This window comes from Passer montanus, unplaced genomic scaffold (assembly GCF_014805655.1).
Source record: "Passer montanus isolate IOZ18808 unplaced genomic scaffold, ASM1480565v1 scaffold2, whole genome shotgun sequence".
NCBI classification, from domain to species: Eukaryota; Metazoa; Chordata; class Aves; order Passeriformes; family Passeridae; genus Passer; species Passer montanus.
The window spans coordinates 13286292-13310277 of NW_024366591.1; the positions used below are offsets into that span (position 1 = coordinate 13286292).

At 35.9% G+C, this 23986-nt stretch overlaps 1 protein-coding gene across 1 annotated transcript in view; it reads right to left on the reverse strand.

The window, feature by feature from the left end:
• Positions 1-240: 240 nt before the first annotated feature.
• ADGB (androglobin) overlaps positions 241-23986 on the reverse strand; it is an 86782-nt gene continuing 63036 nt past the window's right edge. The window contains exons 25-33 of the mRNA XM_039707295.1: positions 22497-22681; positions 17305-17501; positions 16012-16123; positions 9295-9404; positions 7606-7761; positions 5702-5810; positions 3551-3638; positions 2225-2408; positions 241-596 (exon numbers count right to left, since the gene is read on the reverse strand). Coding sequence (XP_039563229.1) covers positions 447-596; positions 2225-2408; positions 3551-3638; positions 5702-5810; positions 7606-7761; positions 9295-9404; positions 16012-16123; positions 17305-17501; positions 22497-22681 — 1291 coding nt within the window. The 3' untranslated portion in view covers positions 241-446. The remainder of the gene's footprint in view (positions 597-2224; positions 2409-3550; positions 3639-5701; positions 5811-7605; positions 7762-9294; positions 9405-16011; positions 16124-17304; positions 17502-22496; positions 22682-23986) is intronic.

The window sequence follows — 23986 nt, forward strand, 5'->3', positions numbered from 1 at the left end:
CATATGAAAAGTGTGGTTTGCCACTATTTAATTATGATAAACTCCACAAACTGTCATCCACTTAAGGAGCCAGGTCAAATGGCATTCAAAACTCTCAGGTTGCATTCACTGTTTCAACTCTGATTCATTCTTGACTGGTTCTGTTTTGATTGAAGAAAACAAAAAGACAAAAGACACTGGGATTTTGGGAGAAGAGCGTTAATGGAATATGAATTTTATTGCAAAGTTATTCTAGCAAAGCATAAAAACTTTAATAGTAGCGAGTAGCTTTGTAGAATATTAGATAAATTTTTTCAGTAGCAACAAGCAAAGAGATAAAATGTGATATAGTTGCCAAAAGTACTTGAAAATAATAAACATTTTGTCATCTTTGCATATGAACTTTCTTTCCCAAACTGTTAAACACAATTCATGAGTGATAGCAACTGAACTTTTTTGCTAAATCTTTACCGTTTTTTCTTTTTCTTTCGCTCTGCTTTCAGGGCTGCTTCCTGAGCTGCCAGTTCTTCTTCTCTTCTGCGCTCAGCCTCCAGCAGCTGATTTCTGTATGCTTCCCGAATGCTGTAAACTCTGCCTCGTGCTTCATCCAAGGATGCCTAGCCAAAACGAAACAGCAGTACTGCCCTGCTCAACACATCAGTCTTGGTTTCACCACAAGCAACTCCATCCTTCCTGTTCTATTTCACTTTGTGGCTCTCTAAGTACAAGGAGAGCATCTCTCCTTTTCTTTTTACATGGATGTTTGTTGACTTCTCAAAGGAAACAGCTATATGTCAATCTTTTCACCATGAAGAAGAGAAAGTTCAGGAAAATCCTTTTTAAACTGCTGGCATAATAAGCTAGTTGTGTAAAAGAAGAATAGGGCAATAGAGTAGTTACCTATCTGGACATAGTTCCTTTTCAGTTACTGGTTTGCTTTGCAGTCTTAAGTCTATTAAAAATAGGTGTTAGAAATGCTGGAATGGCTTAGGAGTTGTGGCCTTTTAAGAGGCTAAAGGAGCCTAAATCATAATGATCTTCAATGAGACTTGGGGCAAGTGGGATTTTGACATCTCTGAAAACTTTTCCCTTTCCATTTCTATCCTGAAAAATGGGGATACCTGGAAATTTGTATATAGTTCTTTGTGGTCTACAGATGGAACGACTGCAAAAGAGCTTATCAGCACAGTGTCCATATTCACAAATAAATCTTGATTTAAATTCATACTGTGAAACATTTTTAATGGAAATTCTTTCTAGAAAGAGTCGAGGATCTACTCTTGTGAAAAATTTGCCCTTCTAATATACAATATGTTAGGCATCCAAAATCATAGCAATATCTTAAAACCTGGACTGGCATCCTTATTAGGGTCAGCCACTGTTGGAGAACTGTGACTCCTTGCTGACCTGTAGTTGATTAATGTAACTCAGACTGTATGGGAACTAGCTAAGGAGATGCTTTCAAGTAAAATTTCTGTAAATAGGTTGATTTGATGTAAAATTATTTTTACTGTCTCTTATCCAGTTTTAAGAGCTCTGAATTGAGCAGCTGATTGATAGTGGTTATTGTATCACCACTATAACAAACAATATTTTTCCTGTTGATGCTCAACAGTTAAGCCAGTTTGGTAAGATATTTGTGCCAATTTCATGTGCAGTGCATTGGCTGAGTTAATCCTCACAATGAATCCTACACTAATGGTACCACCTTTATTATTTATAGACATGTTTTTTTTGAGGTTTAATGATATAAATTCTTCATTTGCTGGCATCATGCATATTTCAAGAAAACTACATTCTCTAACTTTTCTGAGACACATTAACAACAACTTATCCCCCTGTATAATAGGTTTTTTATTACTTTTCAAAAAGCTGTATACAAGCCTATAACCAAAAAAATAGCCAAACTGGAGATACTTTACTTAATAAGCATCTGGTCATATATGTCAGTTTTTGGTCAGTTTTCTTCTGACTTATAACCATCCTTTTATGGTGATATAATAGGATTTTTTGCAGAGAGTGTATCAACAAAGTACCAAACATATAATAAAGATATGATGCAGTATTTTTTTTTTACTTTAGAACTTTTAGTTTTTACCTTTCCCCAAGTGAAATTTCAAGCTTGTTCATTGCTTCTAATCTTTAGCACTGAATACAAAAGCTTTGATAATGGTTGATCAGGATATCCAGACTAGTGGCAGACATCACAGCACCAGTTAATTGGAAAGTAATCTTGAAAACATACCTGCAGGTTCTCATACATTTCAAGTAAATTTTGCTTCAATAAAATTCTCTCATTTTCTTCTTTTTCTCTTTGTTCCGCAGCCAGCACGCAAAGTTGCCTAAAATGGTTGAATTTTTCTTCTTTACGCATCTGTTGCTGTTGAATGATAGACTCATTTCTCAGCACAGGTTCAGGCAATGTGTTTCTGAAAGAAATACAAAACAGATACTTGTCTCATATCAAATGCAGTTTTGGTTGTTGTCTATTTTGCTTAACATCTATATGCAGGTATTTGGCTTATATTTGGCAACACCACCATCATATGGCTAATATGCTTAAGGAGTCACTTTTCCTCTGCTTCTATATAACACCAATAAGAAAATACATTCCTGAGGCCAGGTCTTCTTATACTTGAGTGTCTATTTTAAATCTATTTGTAAAATCACGATCATCTCCGAGCATACGAGAAACTCCTACATGTGACACTGACTTTTAATTTGCAAGAAATATATTTTCAGAAGTTTTTGATACTATAATTGAGGCAAATTCAATTTATCTTGTAGGGGTTTTGTTGCTTTTGGTATAATGGCAGGTAAGTGGGTAATATACTTTTATATTTTGTCCTAAATGACTAGTGTAAAAGTCAAGGAGTTGAAGACAAATGAAATGCTTACAAAATTTAAGCTTGTGGGAGGTATCTTGCCATATTTTTGCCTTACTGTTTTAATGCTATTCACTTCAATATAATACCAATTTCCTTCTTAATTTAAAATTTAATTTGAGCAGATTTTTCAGCATTTTTGAAGTCTTTTGAAGATCAATGAAATAGAAAAAAGGCCACATTGAATACAAATTGACTTAAGGATGAAATGGGTTATAACAGCAGCACAGCAAACACGGATGTGCATTTAAATTAGCTCAATAAGTTCACATCAACACTTGTAATAAAGAACATAGTTATTTTGAATAATAAATGTAATTAGTGCAATTATTTCAGCTATTGACTATTATTAACTGAACTGCATTGATTAAATATGTTATTTTAAACCAGCATAACATCCTGACAAATTTTTTATGACCCTGGGATTGGTCAGCTGGTTGGAGTGTGGTGCTGATAACACCAAGCTTGTGGGATCAATCCCTGTACAACCCATTCACTGAAGAGCAGGACTTGATGATCCTTGTGGGTCCCTTCCAACTCAGAATATTCTGGGATTTGAATGCCTCTTTCAAGAAGACTGAAATAAGCATATTTGCTCATTTTCTTCAAATGTTTATGTCAGACTCTCATTACATGCAGTGCAGTGATTCAACACCTTTGACATTTATTATGTTAGGGCAGTTTACCTTGTGTATGGACTAAGGTCTATAAGTTCCCATTTTTTTTGCTGTGTTTTCAGTCTTGAGTCAATAGCTGTTTCTGGTGATTGTTTTCCTGTGGTACGAAAATATAAAACAAAACAGATTCAACTGGTTATGTGGTTATCCTAGGGAGCTCCACCTAAATTCTTATACCAATTTGTCTTCCTTTGGCTCAGCAAACTACATTATTAAATGAGAATATAGGCTGGAGAGGTATAATATTTCTGCCCTTTTATTTCCAACACTTAGGATAGAATCAAAAATGCTATAAAAAACCCACATATACTAGAAGGGAATTAATACGTGTATTTTAGCGAAAAACCCTCTGCTCATGAAAGTTAGTAAATCTAAGCAAGAACATTGACTTTGCAGTGCCTAAAAGATATAAAAACAACTTCTGGGTATGATATTCTTCTGTTTAAAAAAATCAGTAAAAATCTGATTCTGTGGATTCCTGGATGTAGTTTAAAAAAATTACATTCCCTTTTGGGGAGAAGATTTAATTTAAGAAATACCCATTTAAAGAAAAACCATAACATAACAAAACTGGTATTCTGAAATCTTAGCCTTTTTTTTAACATAAAGTGGATAAAGCTTGGTGTGTTTTATTGTAGCATTCTTGCAGTACAGTGACACATCTGATATTAAGCATGGCAGTGGGCTGAGCTGCTTTGTCATTATTTCAATGCTTCTTCCTTCTTTCAATTTGTCTTGATGTGCTGAAAAAACCTGTGAAATTTGATGAGATTTAATGATGACTGCACTAGTTTTAACAAAACTCTTTTATTACCTTACTTCTAGCAATAACCAATTGAATTATGTTAAAAATATTACTGGACTTTTCCCATGAGAAATAGAAAGAGGTTTCTGAGCATTAAAATAATTACTTTTTATATATTTACTGCCTATAGATAGACAAATATACCAGCCTTCTCTGCTGGTCTCAAAGGGTGACTTGGATCTTTGGAAGTGCCTTATTCACTGCCTATTAGAACAATATTCTCCAGAACACAAAAATCCTCATTAAGATACTGCATATTACAGAAATGTTCAATCTCATCATTGCCAAATGCAGCACTCTGTGGAATAGAACCACAACAACTTAAAGTCATTGCGGTGTCACTCTTTACTTCCTAAGACATTACATTAGACTCTAAATGCTTAGTTTAGAACAAAGCTCTTGGTGGACAACCATTAATTCTGAAGTCCTTTAGCCAGTAACTTTGAGGAAACAATATTGTTTCAAGTCACCAATACTGTGTTAAAGGCATTAGATGAGGATTCATTCTACTTAAATTTCTGAATCTGAATCTTTCCTGTGAGGATTACTTACTGGGATGGAAAAATACTAATCTATACTTAAGTACTGGTCACAGGTTCTAGTTCCATGCACATGAGTCGTGATCAGATATTGTCACAATCAGACTGGGAAGTATTCTTTCCCTTTTGTGATGGCCTCATCTCAGTGTAATCAGAAAAGAAAAAAAAAAACACCAAAAAAACCCCAACAAACAGCTTGAAGTCTTGCACCCAGTTCAACTTTTCATCAGAGTACAAAAATTGGCAGGGAATACATATGAAGAATCCATTGAAGTTGTAATCACTAAATAAAATTAGACAGCAGATATGGAAGCTTCCAGGAAACTGATGCTACTCAGTATGCACTTTTTGACACCTCACTTCCAGACCACTCTCCATGAATAGTTTCCATGAACATGCACTTTAGGTGTATTAGTCTCTTACTGACATGCTATTTTAGCTGCTAAACACTTCTACATTTCTACACTAATGAACTTTAGTACTTGGAATTGACAGAGAAGGTATTTTCCACTAAACTTCCAAAAATTTCAGATTAATTTAGGGTTAGAATGCTACTACAGAAGGGCTACCTGAAGTTTGCTTAAGGGTAACTTAGCATCCTTCAAGAGCTGTGAGCCTGTATCTGTGTCTGGCAATAGAGCAATGAAACAATTAAACTAAAGAGGGGATAGAGAGCAAGTCTGCCATTTGGACATTTGCACATTTGGAGACCTTTATTGAGGCTGATCTGTCCATCTACTACCAGTATTTAGTGCAGAAGTCTTTCCTAAGGAGTGGAACATGGTAAATAGAAGACACAGAAAGTTGTTCTCTTACCTTCTTCTCCTGAACTAGGTGTTAAGTCGTCAGTCTCAGCCCCAGCTATGGGTTCCTCTGAGCCTCTCACAGCATACTTATTAATAAAACGCACACGTTCCTGAAAAGCCTACAGATCAAAAGATTTATAATCCAGATAACAAAACTTTTACTGCATATTTCAAATCTCAAAGAATTTTCAAAAGTAGGATTCTATAAGTCTTCAATAAGACCTAACATCAGAGAGCAGTGTGCAAGTCTGCCTGGTGCTGGAATCAGAAAAGACACCAGTATCCTACTGAATCAGTAATGAGACATTGCACACTTACACTAAAGATCACTGTCCAATGAAATGCTGGGAAATCACTGATCTCTGGGCAGTTTAAAATAGTATTGGGATTAAAAATAAAATAAAAGCTGTATAGCTGAATGTATGGCTAATGCACCTCCTAGGAGCTCCTGTAGCCTGATGATTTAGACTTCCTCTTGAAAAATGGGACCTTTGGGTGCAAACCCTTTCAGACTCAATTACCTCTGATGCCAAAACCAGACATCAGCACTTCTCTCTTTTCAGAAGGAGACTTTGACTGACTTGGCGTTTTCTTAAGGGCTGTCACTGCCAGAATGGACAGAGAAGCCCTTTGGCTTTTGGTCAGCTTGGAGTCAGGCACTCAATTTTCAGAGTCAGAGAGTCTGTGACCCATGAAATAGGCAGATATTGGGCCGGGGTTGTCAAGAAGAAAGGAGAGGAGAATCTACTTAATCTTGATAGCATACCCCCAGTTTAGACCCTGGTTTAGAGCATATTCTGTTGTTGCTGCAATTTTCTTAATGACAGCTGTTTTAAAAAAAACATCACAAACCTAAGCGGCTTCAAAAGTAGTTGCAATTCAGTTGATTTTCTGATTAAAAAAGATAATGGTGATAGAACCAGATTCTGAAGTGTCTTCACACATCAAAGTGATTAATTTCTAGCTAACCTTTAGGAGGCTGTACTTGCATTTTCAGTCTCAGCACAACTAATCAAAGCTGCAGAGCAGCATTTCTGCTTAGTTCAGAATTTAACAGAATAGTGTCAGGAAAAGTTTTGAGCTTTGAACACACTGAAAAGAACTGAAAAAATCTGAGAATGTAACTGGGAAGACTCATGTCTGAGGTTCACTTCTGAAAGGTAATACTAAAACTCCCACATTTCTAAGCTGGGGATTCTGGCTGAACATACCTTAATGGGCAATGGTATTGGTGATGATCGGGAATGACTGGCAGGTGAGTTTGAAGACTGCACTTTATCTTATTTTTCTTTAGTAATGATGCTTCTAATTCTGAATCACTTTTTGCTTTGCTAGAAAGAACATGTTTCCAACTCAAGCATATGTCACGTCAAAAGCACCCAGATGCACCTGGCAACTAGATCAGTATTGCTTCTCCAAAACTGTGAATTCATATTGAGCATGTTACAGGCTCTTAGGAAACTTGCAATGCAGACTGAATTTTGAATCCTGGCTGCAAGGGACAATTTGGGTACTGATATGACCAGGTGCCAGATCTTCAGGAGAAAAAATGTTTGGCATGTTTATAGCAGTGTATATCTCGATAGAATCTGTTCATGCTAAATATTAAACTTGTCACAAGTAGCAGCTTTGCAAATGTGTAGAGGTAGTGGGCTTTCTAAGGAGAAACTTTTCTATGTCTTGTGAAGCATAATCTAAAGTCTCAGTGACCTAGAGAAGTCTGATGTAGATCATGTGAATTCCTACTCGGAATTCAGGCACATAATCACTTTTAATTCTTTAAACTGTAAAATTTCCTGTCTTCCAGAGGGGTGAAGAGAAGGCAGGTTTCTGTAGTGGCAGCTGCTCTACCATTACAACAACTCCTGGAACTTGTGAAGAAACATCACTGCAGAGAGAGCACTCTGGTGTTACCTTGACAGCTCTCCCTGGCTCCGCAGACTCCCATGCTTCTTTCATGGCTCTGATCTCATCTACTCGCCGGGCGTCCTTTTTCACCTCCAGAAACTCTGCCTCTTTCTGCTCACTAACTATGCGTAAAATCCAGTAGGGTGCGTTTGAATCTCCTGGCTGAAAGTATCATAAACATAGTGTAGTCACTGGTACAGATCTATTACCACTCTTTTAGGGTGAAGTTATGTTTTGTATACTGTTAATTTTCTGACTGATATACATTGCACACTGAGAGACTTTGATATGTATTATGACACAGAGGCTGCCAAGGGAAAGAAAGATTACTTTGCAATGCCTGGAAGCTCTTTGAGGTGTTTTGTTTATATGTTTTCCCCATCCCCACACAGCATGCTCCACACTCCCAGTTCTTCTGAACAGTTTGTCTGAACAAAAGTGTTTTGTGTGATTTTTCATAAAATTCTCTCCTCTCCTCTCCTCTCCTCTCCTCTCCTCTCCCAAGGTTCTTTACTAGAAGCCTTATTCAAGTGGGGTTTTTGTATAGAAATAAACCTTGCTCTGTCTTATAAGGTTCTTTCCCAATCACTTCCCAGTCTCTAAAACACCTTAACACATGGCTTTTCTAGAATCACAAAGTAGGGCCTGAAGCCTAGTAGACTAACTGATGCCTGACCAAGAAATGAGATATTATGCTGCATATATTTCTGGAAAACATATCATCTGAAGAAGCTTTAAGCCTAAAACTGAGAACTAGGGTTAGGAGTTCAGCTCTTGCTTGAGACTAAAGGTGGACCTCTTCTCTTTCTGAGAGGGCTCCATCTCAAAATTTGTATCTGTTTTGGTGGTGGACTCCCAAGAACCATCATCCCAGCACCTCTAGTGTGAGGTACTGTTCCAGAACTCTGCATAATTAGGTGTGGATATGAATCACAGGGAAGTCTGCTGTGCAGCAAGCTTAGTCAACTAAAAAAATCAATAGAGATTTCTTAATGAAAACCTCTATGGTTCTTTTGCTTAAACTGCACACCATGAGGCAGCAAAATTCCCAGCAAAAGCAATGTCATTAAACAAGAAGGAGTCCGTTCCTTCATTGCTTTCCATTAATTCATTTGCCACCAGTAATGTCAATTATTCCTTTTAAGGCAGAAAGGCTGGCAACAGCTTTTCGGACAGCCACAGAACACTCAGATGATCCACCACAGGGGATAAGAACTTCCAAGTAAGCAAGTACACACCGATTTTTCTGCCACTGTATGTCTGCATGCTAATGACAATTGTGATATATGAAACTGACTACAGTGGAAAGACCCATTTCATCTCTCTAGAAAGCCATGGAAGCCTCTACAAATGAGGGAATAATGGGACACAAATATGGTGAATTCTTAGAATTTAGTAAGCCTTCAGCAGAGACAGAAACTACACCCACAAAAGGAACAACTAGTTTTTCCTTTATACATAAACAAAGAAATGAGCAAATTGTGTCTCTAAATCCAGGCTGCACATCTTTTACGTTCAACATTTTTAATTCAACCTTTCTCAAGTGTTAAGCTAAAAAGGTGGCAAAGCAGGGTATAGAGAAATACAAGGGACATTAGAAGTCCTAGCAATACTGATCTGCAGACCTGAGAATATCTCTATATTCAGTGCAAAGATGGCACATTCAATAAATAGAGGATTTGGCTTTGTTCTCACCTGAGATTCAAGTGATGCACTTTCTTTCCTGAACATCTCTTTTTCTATCTTCTCAAATGCTGTATCTTTTGATCTTCTGATTGATTTAGGAATAGTTGCAGTCTTTTTTACTTGGAAAGAAGTGAGAATTAGGGGAAAGCTGTGCTCCTCATATTTTCTCCTGTGTGTTACTCAGATATAGTTATAATGCATTATGATTTAGAGAATGTCATTGTTATCCATAAATATAGTTCCCCATACAAAACCCAGGGTGGAATAACAGCACAAAACAGCCATACAAAGAGACAAAGGAAAGCCAGTTAAGTAGTTGACACTTTCAAGTACTACGAAGAAAGAATATGAGGTCCAAACAACTTTTAAAAACATACTTACAAGGTGAACACGTGTCAGGCTTATCTGTCCTAAACACAACTTTACCCAGGGCTTAACTGAGAGTTTTTCATGGTGCCTGCCAACAGTCACTGCATTACTGCTTTGTCTATGGGTCAGTATAAAGACTTCAATGCACAGAATCACACCCTGACTCTCATTTCACTTCTATAGTCTCATACAACCTCTGTCAGTGTTTGTTATGCACCAGGAAAGAAGGTAAAGTCAATGTTGTCATCATCTCCCATCCTAAGACTATCTAGAACAGAGAATGTAGATACACCCCATAAATGCAAGGAAGTTAAAGCAAAGGAACATGTTTGAGACTCAATGAATATTTAAGAAATGCAAAATTGTAATTGTCAAAACTATCTGGGAACATTTGAAATTAACTGTATTATCAGTACATATGTATATTATATGTTTGAATTAATGATACTGAGAATTGACATTTGCAACAGTTATTTTGCAATTTCTTAGCTGGTGAGAGCTGTAAACAAGACTTCTTGCATGTCATATAGTTTTTAAAATAAATTAATAAATAAAGCATGTAATAGCATATAACTTTATTAGCATAAAGGATGTGTCAGTTGAAACAACCAGGGATGAATCCAAAACACTACATTAAAGATTAAAAACCTGAGACTGAAATCTCCATTTCCTTCCACCTTCCTACTGCCTGAAACATTGAGAGAAGTGCTGAAAACCTAGATTTAGCCAATACGCTAAAACAGGGCACTTCTCTCAAAAAAAAAAATAATTATATGAGTGACTGTTTCACAGTCTTATGATAATAATAAGATATCTTTCACTTAATGCTTTTAAGGTAGATGTCTTTCACTTAGTACTTTTTCACTTTCTTTCCACTGAGGACAAATCACTGTACTGCACAATTAATGAGCTTTGGATGAGATCTGCATTGTCATATGGATATATAAAGTGGCTATATGGATACATAAAGTTGTAAATATTAAATATATAGAAACATATTTGTAACTCACATATAGCTCCACATACAAATATACATTATATATGTGTATTACATCATACATCATACATGTGTTTGTCTACATATAGTATTATTCTTGTCTCCTCATGCTACTTAAAAAATGTCCAGTGACATTTTACACCAAACTGTAAAGCTTAAATTGGTTCAGTGCTACTAAGGCATATATTAATGAATGAAAGCAAAAAATTAAAGTGGTCTCCACAAATATTGAATATATTAAAACAACTCCACAGGAAATGCAAATATAAAACAGTGATGACATAATTAAAAGTTGTAAAATTATTAAATAAATGGCTCTCGCTTTAATTTCCTTTTAATGAATAATTATCATTCCATACTAGCACCAGAAATCAGGCTGGTGTACATACATTATTCAAGGCATTATTAAATTTTTGGGATAAATTATTTATTGTTTACACAAACACTCAAAGACATTCAGTGTAGTTAGCTAAATGATCCCAGACAAAGACTTTCCACGTCATGGGATACTACAAGCTTTGTCTGGTTTCTAGAAATATTTTGTGACTCTGAATTATAACATTTTGATGCTCTGAACCCTGATAAGTTAGTAAAGAACAAGCAAGCATGAGAAATGACAGGGGCTAGAATGAGGTAACCTACTTTAACTCCAGATATGAAGGCTTAGGGCAGGATTAAGTTAAAATCTCCAAGCTCTCCCACGTACTGCACTGTCCAGGTTCCCCCAGCCCCTCCCATTTCCTCAGCAGAGCAATCAGTATCCCAGTTTGGGGATCAACCTCCAGAAATGCCTGAAGGGGGCAATGACTGTATTTTAGCACACTGCCCACTCTGATTCAAAGGGAGATGTGAGCAGCAGCTTGGGGCTCTTCTAAGGGCAAAGCCAGGCAAATGCTTTGTATGGGATATGATGAGAAAGGCAGGCAGATGATACAGAAATAAAAGGCCATTCCAGCTCACAGCTTATGCATCAATCATCACAAACTCTTAGTGGCAGTTTTTTATATCTGTGTGGCACCAAGAAAAGCTTGGGTATCACACGGGCTGATAGTGATGATACACAGCTGACAGCAACTTTAAAATTAGCTTCTCTACTGTTTTTCAATTATTTATACAAAAATTCATTTAGTCTAATGCCAAATGGGACCAAAGTGATTGTCCAGTCTGATGTCCTGTCTATGACAAGTTAAACAATTGCACCAAACGATTCCTAGCTGAAACTCAGCTTCCGAGTGAGATACATCAATTCTATTTTTTAGATAGACAGCTACTCCTGGTTTATGAAATTTAAATTACAGAGTCTATCTTATTCATAGGTATAACACAGAGGAGTCTTTTGTAGCTTTTTTTGAGAAGATATCATGCTACTGCTATCTAAAATAGGCTCTGAGCATTTAGTGAGGTTACCCAGTAGCTGGTAGTAATGATTGTTAGTTGCCCCATGAGGGACTTTCAGATTTCATTAAGAAAAGATTGAGAAGTTCAGCTGTCACTTTTCCTGTCTTAGACTGGACCCTCACAAGGATTCTTGACAGACGGCAATGTCAAAAGTCTTTCTAAAGTTGGGCTCACCGAGACAATAAAGTTGCAGAAAAAATACACCCGGATAGAAGCAAACCAATAATTGGTTGCAGTAGTAGTGTGTGGCTTTGGGGTCTACCGAACCATCATGTATCCTCTGTGAACTATTTGTTCACTGAACACCAGGCCAGTGATTAATCACTACTGACAGGCAAGCTGGGAAAGGGAAAGAGAGAGATCTGAACATCCTGTTAAAAATCCCATGGAATCCTCTCCTTGGCATGAGCCAGCAAGTTCTCCTGTGGGAAAATAAAACCTGTGGGAGAAACTTTGACCGCTCTGGAGGATAAAAGGGAATATTCCAAAGCATATTGCCTGTCCTGCCTTTTCAATCCTACCTCTACTACCTGGGCTGGGCACTCCATTTTCTCCTCCAGTCCCAATTGCATAGACAGCCCTTATCAACAGCTCACACTCCTAAGTTAATTTAAGGCAATATGTAAAATACGTGCTGCAGTTAGCATTCAGCACACAGTGATGATTCAGCTCGGGGTTGTGACAGTTGCGCAATAAAACTGATATTCTTACCACAAGAAAAATAAAACCAAAGAACCCAGAAACATAATAGCTGAAAATCCTAAATACAAAATGAACCTTAAAATGATTTTGTTCACACAGTCAAGCAACTGAAAATGGTACTAGAAGTTGCAAGATTGCCTGCTTATTGTTCCCCTTTTACACAAGAACCTTGAGCTTACATTTTTAAAAGTCTTTTTCCGTTGAAGGCTTGCTCTGTAACAGTTCTCAGAAGAAAGAGGCAAAAAAAGAGGAAAAACCCAAAAAAAACCAAACAGGGAGGAAGAAAAAGAATGAAGAAGAAAGAACACAGTATAAATAACATACATGGAACTTCCTAATTTCTGTGTACTTAGGTTTTCTTGCCTAATGCCTTTTTAATGTTTTGTTTGTGCAGTGGGCACTTTAATGAAGCGTTTAATGGGATTTTATATGTAATAAATATGAATAATTATTATTCACAAAGTAACTTTCGCTAACACAGTTCTTTTTACAAGTACAAACATCAAGAAATACAAAATTACCATAACATCTGTATATCAGAGAATTTACTTTCTTCAGAAATGTTCTAAATAAGCATTTATAATATTGGTGAATATCAAGAGTATAATAGCATGGGCCTTAATTTTAAGGGAGACTAGTTTAAAAGATTTGAGTAGATCTTAATATAAAGTAGAAATATGCTTTTGCCATGATAAATTAGCTTTAATACAAATTTAACTCTAGATGGCAGTGTTGACTTGCTTAAAAAAGGGTTACTTGAAGAAGGGAAACTTTTTTGCATAAGTTTTTCACCTGGTTCACTGAAGCATTCTAAAAAATCATGTGGTGAAACAATACCTTTATGGTTACATACCAACATTATTATTATATAAATTTTGTGTCTGACAACTTGTGCCAGCAATTTTAAAAGGTAAAGGTCAGTTTTCAAACTGATTTAAGACTAGCTCACAATCAGAAAAAGGAATAAATGCTTGGGCTTTCCCCCAGAATACTTAACTATAGTAAGCACTTCAGATAAATATTGCTGTTAAGAGGGGTACAAAAAAGAAACACTAAGTATTAAGTGAGTATTGATGTTTCAACTTTTTGGTATAGGTTATGTTTAAACTCTCTTGGTGGCCTAGGCAATCTGTTGGTATCCTTGTATAAACAGAAACACTCCGTTAATAAAAAATGTGAAATGGATTTGGTTACTTTGAAAGGCAGCATTTATGAGAGGGCACAAAAATTACAACATGTAAAAATTATTATATTTACACCATTTTAAAATAATCCCAAGGAAAAAAGCGCTTGTTGTCACTGACTGTAGTTTGTTTGACTGCAAATGATCTTCAATTAGCATGAAGAAGGGGAGCTATGAACTGGAATACTGCTGCCTTGAATTCAACATGAGAACACTCATGACATTGCCAAGGTTCAGTGATACAAGCTGAGAACTAGTGAAGACATTTAAGAGGTAAGCGACCCCCTTTGACCTGCAGTTTTACAGAGCATGGTGAAGCTGTATAAAAGGATATTGTCAAGTGCAAGCGGTCCCTATGTAGCCAGCTCAGAAGAGTAAGAGGATGTAACAGAATGCCTGCTGTGAGAAGGACTCTAACAGGGAAAACTAAGAGAATGAATGGAATCATCTGGGAAGAAAAGATGATACTGTGAAGAACACAACAAAACACAAGCAGGTGAAATCACTAAAAGAGCTGTGTACAAGCCTGTAATCCCACATGACATAGCTCCTCAAATGATACTAAAACTGTCTACAGAATACAGTAAACCAAAAAGATCCATATTTTTTAAGTTGTATAGTAATAACTGAAGAAATATTGAAAAAAATCTCAAATACTGCATATGTCCCAAACCCAAGAAATTAAATAATATCCATCAGCAATTACTACTGCTGAATCTAAGTTCAGTCCAGAGTACTAGAAATTACTGAAAAAAGACCTGACCAGACATTTAAAAAGAAACATGTAAATAGAATAAAAAGTGAGACATACCACTAGTAAATAAAAACCAAACCATCCTAAATATTTTTTTTTTTTGTAGTATTAGCAAGTGTATATATATGGGGAAGCAAGTAACTTTTTCTTATCACTTCTTTTAAAAATTGAGTTATAGAACTTTAATATTAAAGATACAGAAAATCTACTGAATGATGGGAAGTAACATTTTAGGTTCTGCAGGAACCTAGGGGTGAGAACACAGGAGAATCAGCTGCATGTGTGTGTGATGTTCTGCATCAGCAGCTGGGGTAGGGCTGCAGCCTCAGAACTTGTAGGGGATGCAGAGGCAAGCTGCGGGGCACATTAGTTGTCTAAGTGAAGCTGGTGGAAGGACCTACGTTTTTAGAAATATACAGTCTATCTAGGGGACTTGCATTCTTTCCAGCCCAAGAGGGAAAAGCAGGATAAGACAGCTGGTGCTGTTTGTGCTCTGTCTGGCTGAGATCTCTGTAGCTGGCAATGTGTGTGTGTTTATATGTATAGATACACACATACACACACATATACATCGAGTGTATCTGTGTCTATGTGCACATGCTTGGTGGGATTGCACCTTCAGCCTCACAAACAGTTGCATCTGGGAATGTGCAGTAGCAGAGCCTTGCATCTCTCAGGCTCTTGGGTCCAGAGTGTTAAACTTTAACATAATAAAGATCTACAGAATTTTGTGTCAACCTTGCTGATAAAAGAAGAAGAAAATATGAGACATTTATCTAATTTACAGAATACTGACTAGGATTCTAAGTGCTTTTAGTATGTCTTGGGATTGGTTTTTACTATCCCTTAAGAAGAAATGCTACAGTAATATGTAAAAAACACAAAACCTTATGTAATTTCTCTGTCCCCTTTGTGATTAAGATATACAGACCGTACTTGGAAACTTTCCTAGTCTTTTCTCTTGCTAAATTCTTCTACCAGTACAGGAGGAATAAATTTCACAAACCAGGCCTTTCCCCCCATCTTGTTCAAGGCATTTTCTTAAATTATCAGTAGGCATGCTTCTGTTCCAGATCTCTATCTAAATCTGAACCATAAGAAGGTGTCTTGCAGTGTAGTCTCTGATTTTCTTATGTTTTGTGAACTGAAGATGTAGATTCATGCAATCAAACTTTATTTCTAAGAGCTACAGAAGAAAGTTTGCTTGCCTAGTTATTTCACTCAAACAATGCAACAATGAAAAAATGTTGCTTGGAGTAATATGTATTTTTTTAAATCAGTAACATGATACATCTGACTAAATATGTACTTAGATTAACCTACCTTTGATTTCATCTTTCTGCATTTCTTTCAGTTCCTCAACAAGCAAAGACTCACTCTCAGTAAGTGGCCAACTATCATGCAACACCAGTGCCTCTATTGAATACTGGTGAGACTGTGAAAAAAAATGCAACATGCTGAAGTCATAACAATTGCAGCAAGCATTCAAGTCCTGCAGGTTAGTACAGTTCCAGCTATTGAATTCAGCAAATAAAACACATAATTTATTTACAAGCTTGCACACAACAGCATTCACAAGAAGCTTAAAAAATTAATGCTAATTCCACAGATCTTATTTTAATTCCTGTGAAGTTAAACAATTACTCATGTGTTTATCAAGTAAAACTAAACTGGGCTACACAATAAAGGGCTACATTCCTGTAAGATTTCTGTGTAACTTTCCTATGTGTGCCATGTAGTAAAACAAAGACTTTTGTCTTTGATTTTAAGACTTACTACGGGGCTTTGAGCCCTTGTACTAGCACTCAATAATGCCCTAATTTGAGATAGAGGTGACAGGGTCCATGGCTGTTTTAAACATTGTCTAAACTGAATTGGAAATTATTATATTTAGAAACTGTTTTCAAAAATTCTAATGACAGTTCTGAGTCAAAGGAACAACTTTGGAGTTTATTTCTCAATAATTTTTATTTTCTTTCTTTATTTTGTTGCAATTAAACTCAACTATCAAGAAAAAAATCACAGCAGAAAAACATGAGGAGATGTAAACCAGGAACTTTTTCAGAAAGTGTACTCAATTTCTGTAAAATACACAATACTAAATGGCATCAAGAAAAACCCATGGTTTGACATTAGCCTCTGACAAACTTGGCTTGAGTAGCAGATATTATGTGTCTGTTACTAAAGCTTGCAGCTGACTGGAAATAGGTATTTCTCTGTGCAAACTATTACAGATGACCTTCTACAATATCATCTTTCAAGGAAAGCTCATATTGAAGCATCAGATCTTTAATATCATTTCTGGCAATTTTTAATCTTTATGTGAAAGTTATGCTATATTTGTATTGGATTTGCCAAATGAAGAACGCTTAAAGATAGAGTAAATCACCTTGATATGAAACCTCCTACTTATTTAGTCATTCATACATGTACGTTATCCTTTTTTCATCACTTCATTCAAAAGCTACCAACAATCTTAATTTTGATTCTTGTTTTTACCCCAGAATAGAAGATCTCCACATGTACCAAAAGAATTAGCAATAACCCTTCACTGTTTTTTTTGTTTTGTGTTTGGTTTTTTTTCTTCCCAAATCCCAGTGATTAAAAAACTCTTACTTGTTGTGGGCTTCCAACATTATTTTCAAAGTTTTCGGAGACTGAGGAATCATCTGTTAATATCACTGAGCATTCCTGTACAAGGTCTGTCTTGGAAGAAGTTTTGCTGTCCTTTGACGAATTACGACTTCCTTTCTTTATTCGTCCAGTTTCCAATCCCTTCACTGTACTTCTTTGACTAATCTGTAGGTTTTTTACTGCAAGATGACAAAAAAAGGGCCTGAAATTCTATGAATTACTGGTATGATTCCTCCAGAAAATAAAAAACAAAAATCAGAAATAATTAATATAGTCAATTTTCTCATACGGGATTATACTCCAAAGCTTCCAATTGAAACTACACTTATTCCAAATACTACCCTGATTTAATTTTGCATGCAAATCACAAATATCTTCAAAGCAAATAATGAGAAATTTAAGACTGTGTGTATATGACTGTTGTGACTGTTTATAAAGCATATAATTTTTCCCCTCAAAGCCCATGCTTCTTTCCTGCATTAACCATCACAGCAAGATGCTACACATTACAAAATATAGAGAGCCTTGTGCTCCCTATTATGAAATTAAATTACCTTTGTGGCTAATTTAATAAATTGTATAAAACTGGATGAAGGGAAGAGACACATTGGCCCAGTTCTGGCACTGCATACCCTTACAGAAGTCTCTTAGCTTTTTGTGCCAACCTGAAACAAAGATCATAGCTAACTTGAGCTAAAAAAGAGCCAGTCTTGAAAAGAGACATAAAACTATTTGTGGTCTATCCTTTATCAATGTATATAATTGTCACCTAAAGAAGATGTTATGTGGAAAAACCAGAATGTTCTAAAGAAGGCCTGGCACAGAAATATTAACTCAGAAAACATAAATTTGTTTTCATTTCTAATGCCATTGAGATGGGGTCTTTTGCCTGCATGTCTACAGAGAACATAAAAAGAATTCTAAAAGTGAACACCTCATAGAAAATTGAATAAGGACAAAGAATAACACCTCTGGGGAAGCAGCTTCACCTGTGTTGCACTAACCATCACCTGTGCTACACTGGAGTATCAGCTGAGAAAGAGATGTCATTCTGACTTCACTGAAGACAAGATGCTTTACTCCTCCCGGGGATTATTGTATAAAAATGGATGATACTGCATCATTGTAACAGTTCAAAAGAAAAATGCACATTTTCATGCATGTTAATGAAACATCCAGGGAAATTCACAGGAGGTGGAAGGACTATTAGACACCAGATTGAACAAAATTTAATGCTGGTGTGTCAAAGAATAAATGCCCAATTAGAAGTTAAGTGTGCTCCTAGAAACTCACATAGAGCCAGGAAATATTGTTTCTTATGAAAGCCAAATATCACAGATTCCTTCCTATTGCGTCTTTCCTCTGCATAAGCCAGTGCTTCCTTGTTCCTAAGAAAAGCAGTAGAAGTCAGGAAATCAAAGTAAGACCTTGCAGAGATGGTCTCTTAAAGAGATTTCAAACTCCAAATCACAAGTTTTAAGTTGCTCTTCTGCATTGCACTCAGAATCTTTAGCACCAGAGCCATCCCTCTTGCTGTCCCTGTGGCAAGGACGCCTGTGAGAGAAATGTGAAGGAAGACAAAACTTGGTTTCTTCTAAACCATTTTTTAGGGTACTGCAACTCCATGGCTATTATTTTGCAAAAAGTATGCCTAAGCAAGCCTGTAACTGTGGAATTGTTTCTCACTCAGCTGCTGCTGAGCTTTCTACATATCAGTTAATATCCCATGCTGTGAAGGTGAGAGTAGATGTAATTCACAGTGGTTAGATTATTAGGTCTTTCACCAGAAGAAACCAAAATCATGAGGCTTTCACTCAATAGAAGTGCATTTGGATGAATAAGGAACAATATCCACAGACTCGAATCTTGAATATTCTACATCTGCAAGAAAACCTGTTTCAAAGAAACAACCTGTATTCCAAGTGGAAGAATAACTACATAAAGACATTTTCTATTTGCATAAATTACTTCTAGTTTACCATTTGCAATATTTTCATAAAGGTTTCAAGTCAGGAATGATCTTCAGTGCCTGTCTGAGCACTGTTAGCAAGGGCCAGTGGATGTAACTTACAAAAGGGTAGCAAGGCCACCTAGATGATCTCTCTTGGAGTCAATAGAGAGGTGAGCTCCACTCCAGGATGTGTTGTGTCGGGGCTTTAGGAGATGTGCGCTGCCCTCTGCAGGAGCTTACCTCTACCGAGCAAGATAGGTAGAGTTCAAGTGAGGCTGCAACTGGTTCTCATGACTGCATGGCTATTCTCCTCTTCTCTCTCTCCTCAACCTGAAGAACTTGAGTATTGAACAATTCTATAAAGATTATAAAGATTTTCCCAGAGGAAGGTCCTGCCATGAAGATAATTCCTCGCAGAATGGTGGAATCCCCCGTAAGAGTCAATCTGCTTCCTGTGCAGGAAAGATCACTTGCGAAAACTCCCCAAAATACACACACAACCGCTAAATCTCGCAATGGTCACCAGGTGGTGCTGTAACACCAATTTTTTTTCTTAGTACACACAAAAATATGTGTATGTCACTCATGGTTTTTCTCAGTTCTGGCTAGAAGAAACTTCTACCTACCTCGCTTCCAGATTCAAACAAATATCTGAAAGATATTTTTGTACTTTTTAACAGGATTGTATCAGACTATTACTGTGGAAAATAAAAGGGATTGTGAGCATTCACTTGCCCATCTGTCCTTAGGCAACTCCTGTGCTTGTATCAACAAAACAAATTGTGGTTGCAATGTGTGTGTCAATATGTAAGTCCTTTATTGTCAAGCAAATGTTCAAGGTCCAAGTCATCTGCTACATCTCAGAAGAGGTAAATGTATTCAAAAATCAGTTGGTTTAATGTAGTTTTTGAGCTGTAAAAGACATTAATAGAACAGCTGTGACTGGAGATGAATTAACAGGCTGTGGGTGGGCAGGGAGATAATGTTTTATTGGAGATGGTTGCGCAATAATGTCACTTAAGAGAAATTCTGGCAACACAGTGATCAATTCTATGAGAGGCAGAACATGTGTGGTAGTGAATAAGTGTCAAATTTAGGGATTGTATGTGGCTTAACTAACAAGATTGGTGCCAATGGTATAGCAGTGTTTTCTGGTTATTCTTATTCTGAGAAAACACACTTTTTTTAGAGGACAAAGAAATACTGACAGAAGGAATCTTGTTCTATTGAGTGTCAGTTGTATGAATCTTCACCTGAACTTGGAATCAGTACTTCTGAGTGTTTCTATATTGTTATTGTACAGACCATAAAACTACTTCTGACAATACCAAAGAAATATGCTTTTACAATGCCATAGATTGAACCCCTACTGAACATAGAGACACTCAGCAGATTGGGTAATACACTACTCTCATATTGGTTATACTGAGTATTTTTCAGAATATTTTGATTTAATTTGGATGCTATGAAAGATTCTACACAAAGTATCTTCTTTGTGATATACAGGATGTATATTAATAGGAAAAGAACTTCAGTGTTAAGGCCAGCTGGTCTAGTATTGTAAAAATATAATAGTAAAAAACCCCAACAAACAGTGAGAGCTTCACAGTCATTCATTCCAAATGGCAACTCTCTATATACTCACACACACTCAATAAGCATCAGAATAACCATTTTGACTTCAAATATAGCCTAAAATCATAACACGATTTTATGGCTACTACTGCTAAATAGACCCTGATTCAAAAACCTTCCTGTATTAAATCAGGTCAATGTAACAGATATTTCACCAAATAATTCAAAGTAGATTAAAACAATTATAAATTAGCAGAAAATATTTGTATCATTGCACATTAGAGCTAGAATGTTTGTGTCTGATTTCTGAGAATATTTTGCAAAGTTCTCACATATGTGTCCTGGTAGACTGGCAAAAGCAATACACCACTTCTACTTATTTTGCCCCATTCTCTCGCTTTCAGCATTTGGTGGAATCCATTTCTCTTCTCTGTCACTTGATTGTCCCTTTAAATTTATTTCAGTCTTCAGACTATCAGCTTTGCAAGGAGACAGTCTCCTGAAACAAAGTTTCTCCTGCACTTTACTGAGGGTAACTTGGCAACTTCCTGCCACTACTGTGATGCTTATCCTAAGCTGAGTTATTTTATACTTTCCTCTTTCTATTTCCACAGTCTACCATTAAGTTTACCAGTCCACTTCCACATTCCAAAAAACATTAACCAAAAATAGCTACTGATTATCTTGGTAACTCAAGAGAGAATCATGACAGGTTCTCTATGACTTCCTTTAAAAACCTAATGTTTTCATCTGATGAATAACATTTTAAGAGCATGGTCTCCAAAGGACTAATTTTTATTTTTTTTTTACATTTCTGGTAATAACAAGGTGCAGTTCAGACAGAAATCAAGATGCTTCATAAATATTATGAAATTAATTATTTTTCCCGTAAAGCATTGGAATTTCATATTGCACATTATGCTAAAGGATCATATTTGAAAACTCCACAGTTCAAAATAGTGGAGGTGAGCAGAAGAAATATAATGCTATTTTGGGCTTTAGCAAAGCAATAATCCAGTATTTGAACAATTTGTCTTTGCCTCAGGTTCTCAATATGCTCAACTAGGCAAACCGATTTATAGAAGATTTATTGTTTAGAAGTCTTCATAGAAGGACTGAAGACTTTCATATCTTACATATCTTATGTATAGTAGTATCACTGGAGAGTACAGTAGCAGATTTGGCTTATAAACACATGCTTTATTTAAGCAAACTTGTAATTCTTATGAAGAATTAATTTTAAAATTGAAACAAAACTATAATGAATAATTCAAAATAGCACACAAAGGAAATGGAAGTAATTTGATTTAGAAGTGAGGTTTAGAAAACAGGAAAACAGATGTAGATTATCAAAGAAGATGGCATGGCAGTAGCCTCTAAAATCTATTATGTATAAGAAGTACAATGGAGGCAGGCAGATGGTACTTAATTTTTGTTTAAAATTACCTGAGCACTACAGGGTCCATTGCTGAAAGTATGTCTAAGAATTACATACCTCATTCAATTGTACTTATTGGTTTTGAACAGTAAAATTAAAGTTAATGAAAAGAGCAGGGAAAAATAGTATTTTCCATGATTATCTACAATTACTCTAAGAATCTCTATCCTGCAGTGAATAAAATTACTAAATATGTCATACAATACTTACACTGGGAGCTTAGAAGTGATTGATTACTCCAGAAATTAAAAACTGGTATGACTGCATTGCCCTTTCCAATGACACTCGTAATTTCCTTCTCATTATCTAGGACTTGTAGTTTAATGAGCACATCTGAATTAGAGGTCTGTACCTGCAATGTAGCAGTATGTGGTGCTGTGACCTTTACAAAATACCTAAAGAGGAAGAAAAAATTATAGCAATATAACCAACTATACCTGAAAATTCTTTTTAGGAAAGTAGCTAAATATTGTGCTGAACTGGAAGCAAACACTTAAAATTGAGTTACAAATCAATTGTTTTCTGGAATCTGATGGGCTAAGCTTCCTGTAGTGAAGTTTAATGCGGTGTATCAACGAGCAAAGCAAGTGCTGCTGCTGCAAAATGGGGTGGTCTAGCTATTTCTTTTTTTTTTTTTAATTGCCTTATCAAATGTCCAAGCAGACATTTGAATGCCGACTGTACTTTTATTTGTTGAATATCATTAGCCAGATTAGGGAACTGTATCATTATAAAAGTACCTGAGGAAAAACAAAAGATTATTTGCTTCAAAAGTGTAGGGATATCTACTTTGATGGCAGTAGCTACTTTGGTCAGCTTAAAACACCGTGGCATTATAAACCTGTTGAACTAGAGTCCAAGGAAAAAAATCAAATAATTGTTATGTTGTTCAAATAGTTGTTATGTTGTAACCCATTGCTTTATGTATTATATGCTTTTTGTCCATAAATTCAAATTGTTATTACCAATCTCACCAAACAAGCAAAGAAACAAAAACACACAAAGAATCCAACACCTGACTTCAGCACATTTGGAACTAAAAATATATAATTTTTTTTTAAGGTCAGTAACTTCAGAAGGGAGAAAGAATGAAAATCATCAAGAAAGAGAGTGCTTACAAAATTTTAGTGCAGTTGGGTTTTTTCCATTACATGCTTTCTTTAATTATACTGAAACTGATTCGTTTTCTTAAAGAGACCTCTATCTCAAGAATAATCTGTTGGTTTGAAATATTGAAAAAGCTTCCAGGAATCAGGGTAAAATGTTTTAGAATTAACCTTTAAAATATACACATTTAATAAGCTCTAAGCACAGGGCCTGTTGTAGTGCAATGTGTTTGCACAAACTTCTTTGTGAAAAAACTAAGTATAGCAATTTAGGAGTGGTCAGTTATGAACTCAGAATGGATTTTAATGAACTTCAATTAATTAAAAAAGGATTAGTAAAAACTAAATCACATGTTTGTTAAATATATTCTCCTAAATGAATCAGCATGCAAAAATAAAACAAATATAAATTTTTCTACCTATACTGCAAGATGGAAATTGGTCTGATATATAGGGAAAAGAGTGTTTCAATACATGTTTATTTCCCAAAAGTACTATGAAATTTCAGTAATTGGCACATGGATAAGACAGAGGTTACAGAAATGCAAAACTGAATTTTGATTTTAAAGTTATATTCTGTGTACTTCACACTTC